Source organism: Calidris pugnax, unplaced genomic scaffold (genome assembly GCF_001431845.1).
Source record: "Calidris pugnax isolate Ruff unplaced genomic scaffold, ASM143184v1 scaffold825, whole genome shotgun sequence".
Taxonomy (NCBI): Eukaryota; Metazoa; Chordata; class Aves; order Charadriiformes; family Scolopacidae; genus Calidris; species Calidris pugnax.
The window spans coordinates 54366-63883 of record NW_015091516.1 but is presented as its reverse complement, the minus strand read 5'-3'; the positions used below and the strand labels follow the sequence as shown (position 1 = coordinate 63883).

The 9518-nt window shown below is 58.4% G+C and overlaps 1 protein-coding gene across 1 annotated transcript in view; it reads right to left on the bottom strand.

Moving 5' to 3' along the window:
* Window positions 1–9518, bottom strand: part of LOC106899811 (basement membrane-specific heparan sulfate proteoglycan core protein-like) — a gene marked incomplete at both ends in the record, with an annotated part of 67681 nt that overhangs the window by 4703 nt on the left and 53460 nt on the right. Inside the window, 9 exons of the mRNA XM_014961731.1 lie at window positions 59–254; window positions 344–604; window positions 3767–3946; window positions 4027–4219; window positions 4310–4491; window positions 8659–8793; window positions 8868–9011; window positions 9103–9241; window positions 9325–9476. Of these exons, the coding sequence (XP_014817217.1) occupies window positions 59–254; window positions 344–604; window positions 3767–3946; window positions 4027–4219; window positions 4310–4491; window positions 8659–8793; window positions 8868–9011; window positions 9103–9241; window positions 9325–9476 (1582 nt within the window). The remainder of the gene's footprint in view (window positions 1–58; window positions 255–343; window positions 605–3766; window positions 3947–4026; window positions 4220–4309; window positions 4492–8658; window positions 8794–8867; window positions 9012–9102; window positions 9242–9324; window positions 9477–9518) is intronic.

Below are 9518 nucleotides of genomic sequence, written 5' to 3'. Positions count from 1 at the left end.
TGAGACCCCACGGGGGGGCAGGCGGGAGGGGGGGGTCCCCACCACCCCCTTTCCTTACCGCAGCACCCCGTCCCGCACGCTGTGGGTGGGGGGCAGCTCCCCCCCGTCCTTCAGCCACTCCAGACGTGCCCGGGGGTCCCCAGAGACGGCGCAGGCGAATTCGGCGGTGCCACCCACCCCCATCACCAGGCTCCCCGGTGTCACCCGGACGGCCAAGGGACCGCTGCCACCATCCTGGCTGTCCCCAGCGTCACCTGGGTGGGACACAAAGCACCTGATGGCACCTGGAGGTGGGGGGCATCCACGGCACCTCCAGTTTCCAGGGCTGGGGGGGTTGTCTCACCATGGACGGCCACGCGGGCGAAGGTCTCGGCGGTGCCGACGCGGTTGGTGACGAGGCAGCGGTAGGTGCCGGCGTCGGCGGGCAACACCGGGCTGATGCGGAGGAGGCCGGCGCGGTGGAGGACGCGCGCCGAGAGGCTGCCGTTGACCTTGTCCCACGCGTAGTGCAGTGGGGGGGTGCCGTGGGCCAGGCACTGCACCTGCAGCGCGTCACCGGCGCGCACTGCGGTGTCCTCCGGTAGGCTGGTGGCGTAGGGTGGTGCTGCGGGGACATTTGGTACCCTCAACGCCCGGATGCAGCAATGGACGGTCAATGGGTCAATGGATGGGTCAACGGTGGGAAGGTGTGGGTGGAGATGGAGGTGGGTGTGTGTTGGAGTGGACCAGAGATGGATGTATCCATGAGGAAGAGATGGATGGAGAAGTTTGAGAGAAGATGGAGAGATGGGCCTGTGCTGGGATGGACCAGAGGTGGACAGATCCATGGGGGAAGGGATGGATGGAGGGGTGTGAATGGAGATGGAGAGGTGGAGGCAAGCTGGGATGGTTGAGTGATGGATTAATCCACAAGGAAGAGATGGATGGATAGATGGATGGATGGATGGATGGATGAGTTTGAAAGGAGCTGAAGAGATAGGCACATGATGGGATTTCACTGAATTTCACTGAATTTCTAGAGTTGGAAGGGACCATAGAGATCATCTAGTCCAACCCCCCTGCTGAAGCAGGATTGCCTAGAGCTAGAGCATGTTACTCAGGAGCATCCAGGCGGGTTTTGAAAATCTCCAAAGAAGGGGACTCCACAACCTCCCTGGGCAGCCTGTTCCAGGGCTCCGTCACCCTCACCATGAAGAAGTTTTTCCTCATATTTGAGTGGAACCTCTTATGTTCCAACTTGTGCCCGTTGCCCCTTGTCCTGTCACTGGAAACCACTGAAAAGAGTCTGGCTCCCTCCTCCTTCAACCCTCCCTTGAGATACTTGTAGGGATTAATGAGATGGACAGAATTCACAAGGAAGGGATGGATGGAGGGGTGTGAGAGGAGATGGAGACATGGGTGTGTACTGGGATGGCCCAGAGATCAACCCTCCCTTGAGATACTTGTAGGGATTAATGAGATGGACAGAATTCACAAGGAAGGGATGGATGGAGGGGTGTGAGAGGAGATGGAGACATGGGTGTGTACTGGGATGGCCCAGAGATGGACAGATCCATGGGGGAAGGGATGGATGGAGGGGTGTGAATGGAGATGGAGAGGTGGATGTGAGCTGGGATGGTTGAGTGATGGATTAATCCACAAGGAAGAGATGGATGGATGGATGGACAGATGGATGAGTTTGAAAGGAGATGAAGAGATAGGCACGTGCTGGGATGAATGAGATGGATGGAATTCACGAGGAAAGATGGATGGATGGATGGATGGATGAGTTTGAAAGGAGCTGAAGAGATAGGCACATGATGGGATTTCACTGAATTTCACTGAATTTCTAGAGTTGGAAGGGACCATAGAGATCATCTAGTCCAACCCCCCTGCTGAAGCAGGATTGCCCAGAGCTAGAGCATGTTACTCAGGAGCATCCAGGCGGGTTTTGAAAATCTCCAAAGAAGGGGACTCCACAACCTCCCTGGGCAGCCTGTTCCAGGGCTCCGTCACCCTCACCATGAAGAAGTTTTTCCTCAGATTTGAGTGGAACCTCTTATGTTCCAACTTGTGCCCGTTGCCCCTTGTCCTGTCACTGGAAACCACTGAAAAGAGTCTGGCTCCCTCCTCCTTCAACCCTCCCTTGAGATACTTGTAGGGATTAATGAGATGGACAGAATTCACAAGGAAGGGATGGATGGAGGGGTGTGAGAGGAGATGGAGACATGGGTGTGTACTGGGATGGCCCAGAGATGGACAGATCCATGGGGGAAGGGATGGATGGAGGGGTGTGAATGGAGATGGAGAGGTGGATGTGAGCTGGGATGGTTGAGTGATGGATTAATCCACAAGGAAGAGATGGATGGATGGATGGACAGATGGATGAGTTTGAAAGGAGATGAAGAGATAGGCACGTGCTGGGATGAATGAGATGGATGGAATTCACGAGGAAGGGATGGATGGAGGGGTGTGAGGGGAGATGGAGACATGGGTGTGTGCTGGGATGGATAAGATGGATGAATCCACAAGGAAGGGAGGGATGGAGAAGTTAGGAGATAAAAAGATGAGCATATCCTGGGCTGGATGAGTGGTAGATGAATCCACCAGGAAGGGGAGGATGAAGGGGTGTGAGAGGAGATGTCAAGGTGAATGTGAGCTGGGATGGATGAATCCACCAGGAAGGAGAGGATGGAGGGGTGTGAGAAGAGATGGCGAGGTGGATGTGAGCTGGGATGGTTGAGTGATGGGTGAATCGACTAGGAAGGAGTGGAGGGAGGAGATGGGAGAAGAATAGATGGGCACGTGCTGGGGTGGATGCGTGGTAGATGAATCCACCAGGAAGGGGAAGATGGAGGGGTGTGAGAGGTGGATGTGAGCTGAGATGGATGAGACAGAAGAATCCACAAGGAAGAGAGGGATGGAGAAGTTAGGAGATAAAAAGATGAGCATATCCTGGGCTGGATGAGTGGTAGATGAATCCACCAGGAAGGGGAGGATGAAGGGGTGTGAGAGAAGATATCAAGGTGAATGTGAGCCGGGATGGGTGAATTCACCAGGAAGATGTGGATGGAGGTGCATGAGAGGCAATGGTGAGGTGGATGTGAGCTGGGATGGATGAATCCACCAGGAAGGGGAGGATGGAGGGGTGTGAGAAGAGATGGCGAGGTGGATATGAGCTGGGATGGTTGAGTGATGGGTGAATCCACCAGGAAGGAGTGGAGGGAGGTGTTTGAGAGGAGATGGAGAGATGGGTGTGTGCTGGGATGGATGAATCCACAAGGAAGGGATGGATGGAGGAGATGGGAGAAGAATAGATGGGCACATGCTGGGGTGGATGAATCCACCAGGAAGGGGAAGATGGAGAGGTGTTAAGAGGCGGGTATGAGCTGAGATGGATGAGATGGATGAATCCACCAGGAAAAGATGGATGGAGGGGTGTGGGAGGAGATGGGTGTGAGCTGGGATGGATGAGCGATGGATAGATCCATTAATAGGGGGATGGATGGAAGAGAGAGCAGAAGTAGATGGGATGGGACAGCAGATGGACACATCCACAGGAAGGGCTGGATGATGGAGCCTGAGAGGAGTTGGAGAGGAGGATGAGTGCCGGGATGAAGCAAAGATGGATCCAGGAGCGAGGGTGGGAGCGGCGATGGAGATGGCCACGTGCAGAGGAAGGATGGAGAGGAGCCAAGGATGGGTGATGGCAACAGCGGGGGAGGAGGAGACAGTGGAGATGGCAGGAGGGACCCAGGAGCACCCCAACCCCCCGTGACCCTCTTACTCTCCACGTCGAGGGTGACGAAGACCTCGGCAGAGCCGGCGGGGCTACTGGCGTTGCAGATGTACTGTCCCGAGTCCTGCTGCGCGGCGCGGGGGATGACCAAGCTGCCGTTGACCACCCGGTGCTGCCAGGGCAGGGGCGCCCGCAGCTTCGACCACTCGATGTGGGGTGAGGGCTCACCTACGGGCAACAACGGTGACCGTCACCGCGGCGTCGGGCCACCCCCTTTCTCCATCACCATCCTCCATCCCCCCCCGTACCTCTGGCTGTGCAGTGCAGCGTGGCGGTGTCCCCGGCCACCACGGTGACGGAGGGCGGCGCGGTGACCTCGGGGGCACCAGGGTGCCGCTGTGCCGTCTCCACGCTGATGTCCACCCGGGCCTGTGCTGAACCCAAGGCGCTGTGTGCGGTGCAGACGTAGGTCCCGGCGTGCTCCGGCTTGGCCGGCGAGAGCTGGTGGTGGTGGTGGTGGTGGGGTCAGGGTGGGTGGTGAGCACTGGGCGCCCACCGGTGCCCCGTGGCACCCCGGGGTGCCCTGCTCACCTGCAGGATGGCCTGGCTGTCCATGTGCAGCAGCGTTTGGTGCTCCACCTTCTGCCGGGAGCCCGGACGGCTCCACCGCACCAGTGGCCGTGGTTCGCCCCGGCCAAGGCACTCCACGCTGAGGGATTTGCCCTCCTTCACCGTCACGGGGCCTGGAGGCATCACCGACACCGTGGGGGCACCTGGAGAAGGGGGAGGACATCAGCATGGGGATGGGGACACCACCACTAAGGATGTTGGCATGGCCATGGGGACACCATCTCACCCTGGGGGCATCTGGTGCACGGGGAGGACATCGGTATGGGGATGGGGACACCACCAGCCCAGGAACACATCAAGACATGGGGATGGGGACATCACCACTAAGGATGTTGGCATGGCCATGGGGACACCATCACCCTGGGGGCATTTGGTGCAGGGGGAGGATATCAGTATGGGGATGGGGACACCACCACTCCAGGAGGATATGGAGGACATGGGGATGGGGACATCACCACTCCAGGGGTGCCTGAAGCATAGAGAGGACATAGGGATTGGGACACCACCACTAAGGATGTTGGCATGGCCATGGGGACACCATCACTCTGGGGGCATCTGGTGCACGGGGAGGACATCGGTATGGGGATGAGGACACCATGGGGAGGACATCAGCATGGGGACAAGGACACCACCACCCTGGGAGCATAGAGAGGACATGGGGATGGGGACACCACTACTAAGGATGTTGGCATGGCCATGGGGACACCATCACCCTGGGGGCATCTGGTACACGGGGAGGACATTGGTATGGGGATGGGACACCATCAACCCAGGAACATATCAAGACATGGGGATGGGGACATCATCACTAAGGATGTTGGCATGGCAATGGGGACACCATCACCTTGAGGGCATTTGGTGCATGGGGAGGACATCAGCATGGGGACAAGGACACCACCACCCTGGGAGCATAGAGAGGACATGGGGATGGGGACACCATCAACCCAGGGGCATATGGAGGACATGGGGATGGGGACATCACCACTCTAGGGGTGCCTGAAGCATAGAGAGGACATGGGGATGGGTACACCACCACTAAGGATGTTGGCATGGCAATGGAGACACCATCACCCTGAGGGTGTCTGGTGCATGGGGAGGACATCAGCATGGGGATGAAGATGCCACCACCCTGGGAGCATAGAGAAGACATGGGGATGGGGACACCACCACTCCAGGGGCACATGAAGCATAGAGAGGACATGGGGATGGGGACACCACCACTAAGGATGTTGGCATGGCAATGGGGACACCATCACCTTGAGGGCATTTGGTGCATGGGGAGGACATCAGCATGGGGACAAGGACACCACCACCCTGGGAGCATAGAGAGGACATGGGGATGGGGACACCACTACTAAGGATGTTGGCATGGCCATGGGGACACCATCACCCTGGGGGCATCTGGTACACGGGGAGGACATTGGTATGGGGATGGGACACCATCAACCCAGGAACATATCAAGACATGGGGATGGGGACATCATCACTAAGGATGTTGGCATGGCAATGGGGACACCATCACCCTGATGGTATTTGGTGCATGGGGAGGACATCGGTATGGGGATGGGGACATCACCACTCCAGGGGCGCCTGAAGCATAGAGGACATGGGGATGGGGACACCACCACTAAGGATGTTGGCATGGCCATGGGGACACCATTATCCTGGAGGTGTCTGGTGCATGGAGAGGACATCAGCATGGGGATGAGGACACCATCACCCCGGGAGCATAGAGAGGACATGGGGATGGGGACACCACCACTCCAGGGGCACCTGAAGCATAGAGGACATGGGGATGGGGACACCACCACTAAGGATGTTGGCATGGCCATGGGGACACCATCACCCTGGGGGCATTTGGTGCATAGGGAAGACATCGGTATGGGGATGGGGACACCACCAGCCCAGGAACACATCAAGACATGGGGATGGGGACATCACCACTAAGGATGTTGGCATGGCCATGGGGACACCATCACCCTGGGGGCATTTGGTGCAGGGGGAGGATATCAGTATGGGGATGGGGACACCACCACTCCAGGAGGATATGGAGGACATGGGGATGGGGACATCACCACTCTAGGGGTGCCTGAAGCATAGAGAGGACATGGGGATGGGTACACCACCACTAAGGATGTTGGCATGGCAATGGAGACACCATCACCCTGAGGGTGTCTGGTGCATGGGGAGGACATCAGCATGGGGATGAAGATGCCACCACCCTGGGAGCATAGAGAAGACATGGGGATGGGGACACCACCACTCCAGGGGCACATGAAGCATAGAGAGGACATGGGGATGGGGACACCACCACTAAGGATGTTGGCATGGCAATGGGGACACCATCACCTTGAGGGCATTTGGTGCATGGGGAGGACATCAGCATGGGGACAAGGACACCACCACCCTGGGAGCATAGAGAGGACATGGGGATGGGGACACCACTACTAAGGATGTTGGCATGGCCATGGGGACACCATCACCCTGGGGGCATCTGGTACACGGGGAGGACATTGGTATGGGGATGGGACACCATCAACCCAGGAACATATCAAGACATGGGGATGGGGACATCATCACTAAGGATGTTGGCATGGCAATGGGGACACCATCACCCTGATGGTATTTGGTGCATGGGGAGGACATCGGTATGGGGATGGGGACATCACCACTCCAGGGGCGCCTGAAGCATAGAGGACATGGGGATGGGGACACCACCACTAAGGATGTTGGCATGGCCATGGGGACACCATTATCCTGGAGGTGTCTGGTGCATGGAGAGGACATCAGCATGGGGATGAGGACACCATCACCCCGGGAGCATAGAGAGGACATGGGGATGGGGACACCACCACTCCAGGGGCACCTGAAGCATAGAGGACATGGGGATGGGGACACCACCACTAAGGATGTTGGCATGGCCATGGGGACACCATCACCCTGGGGGCATTTGGTGCAGGGGGAGGATATCAGTATGGGGATGGGGACACCACCACTCCAGGAGGATATGGAGGACATGGGGATGGGGACATCACCACTCCAGGGGTGCCTGAAGCATAGAGAGGACATAGGGATTGGGACACCACCACTAAGGATGTTGGCATGGCAATGGAGACACCATCACCCTGAGGGTGTCTGGTGCATGGGGAGGACATCAGCATGGGGATGAAGATGCCACCACCCTGGGAGCATAGAGAAGACATGGGGATGGGGACACCACCACTCCAGGGGCACATGAAGCATAGAGAGGACATGGGGATGGGGACACCACCACTAAGGATGTTGGCATGGCCATGGGGACACCATCACCCTGGGGGCATTTGGTGCAGGGGGAGGATATCAGTATGGGGATGGGGACACCACCACTCCAGGAGGATATGGAGGACATGGGGATGGGGACATCACCACTCCAGGGGTGCCTGAAGCATAGAGAGGACATAGGGATTGGGACACCACCACTAAGGATGTTGGCATGGCAATGGGGACACCATCACCTTGAGGGCATTTGGTGCATGGGGAGGACATCAGCATGGGGACAAGGACACCACCACCCTGGGAGCATAGAGAGGACATGGGGATGGGGACACCACTACTAAGGATGTTGGCATGGCCATGGGGACACCATCACCCTGGGGGCATCTGGTACACGGGGAGGACATTGGTATGGGGATGGGACACCATCAACCCAGGAACATATCAAGACATGGGGATGGGGACATCATCACTAAGGATGTTGGCATGGCAATGGGGACACCATCACCCTGATGGTATTTGGTGCATGGGGAGGACATCGGTATGGGGATGGGGACATCACCACTAAGGATGTTGGCATGGCCATGGGGACACCATTATCCTGGAGGTGTCTGGTGCATGGAGAGGACATCAGCATGGGGATGAGGACACCATCACCCCGGGAGCATAGAGAGGACATGGGGATGGGGACACCACCACTCCAGGGGCACCTGAAGCATAGAGGACATGGGGATGGGGACACCACCACTAAGGATGTTGGCATGGCCATGGGGACACCATCACCCTGGGGGCATTTGGTGCATAGGGAAGACATCGGTATGGGGATGGGGACACCACCACTCCAGGAGCACCTGAAGCATGGAGAGGAGGCGGGGATGGGGACACCACTACACTGGGAGGACCCAGAGCATGTGGGGGATGTCAAGACAGGGATGGTGATGGGGAGGGGCAGCACCAAAAGAGGGGCACATGGAGCACATGGGGATGGGGACACCACCACCCCAGGGGCACCTGGAGCACATGTGGACAGGGACAGGGCCTCTCTGGCCACCTCGCACCTTGCACCAGGAGGTTGACAACGCTGCTGGCGACGCCGAAGCGGTTGGAGGCCACACAGTGGTAGGCGCCCTGGTTGCCCACGTGGGCACCGGTGATGGAGATGACTGAGCCATTGGTGCTGATCTTCACGTTGTCTGGGCAAGGAGGAGCCGTTAACACCAGGGCCACCCTGGGGACCACGCCAGGGCCACGCTGGGGACCACCATACCTTGGAGATGTTGGCCAGGTCCCATCCGCCAGGTGATGTTGATGGGCCGGGCACCATCGTGGACACGGCACTTGAAGGTGGCATCCTCACCCGGTGCCACCGCCATGCTGTGCGGGTCGATGGAGATGATGGGGCTCTGCAGACCTGTGGGGACAAAGGGACAGGGAAGCCACCAACATCACCCATGGACCCCATCTTCCCTCAGCATCCTCTGTCGCCCAGTAGCTGGACTCACGGTAGCTGGAACTGTCACGGGAGGTGATGGTGACAGTGATGGTGGCCTCACGGGAGACGCTGCCCATGTCCGCCCGGCACACGTACTCCCCCGAATCGGCCACCGAGAGCTGTGACAGCCGCAGGCGGGACCCCGAAATCTGGGGACACGATGGCAGGAGGTGGTGGCATCCACCAGCCACCCACGGCCACCGTCCCTCACCCTGCTGGTGTCCCCACCTACCTGGTGCTTGGGCGGGAGGGACCCACCGCGCTTGTACCAGGTGATGGTGGCCTGTCCCTGGCCGGCCACCAGGCAGTCGAGGTCCAGGGTCTGTCCCTCGGTGACAGAGGACGCTGAGGACTCGATGCGGATGGGCGGTGTGACACCGGTGGCTGCAGGGGCACAATTAAGAGTAGATGTCCCCACTGGTCCCC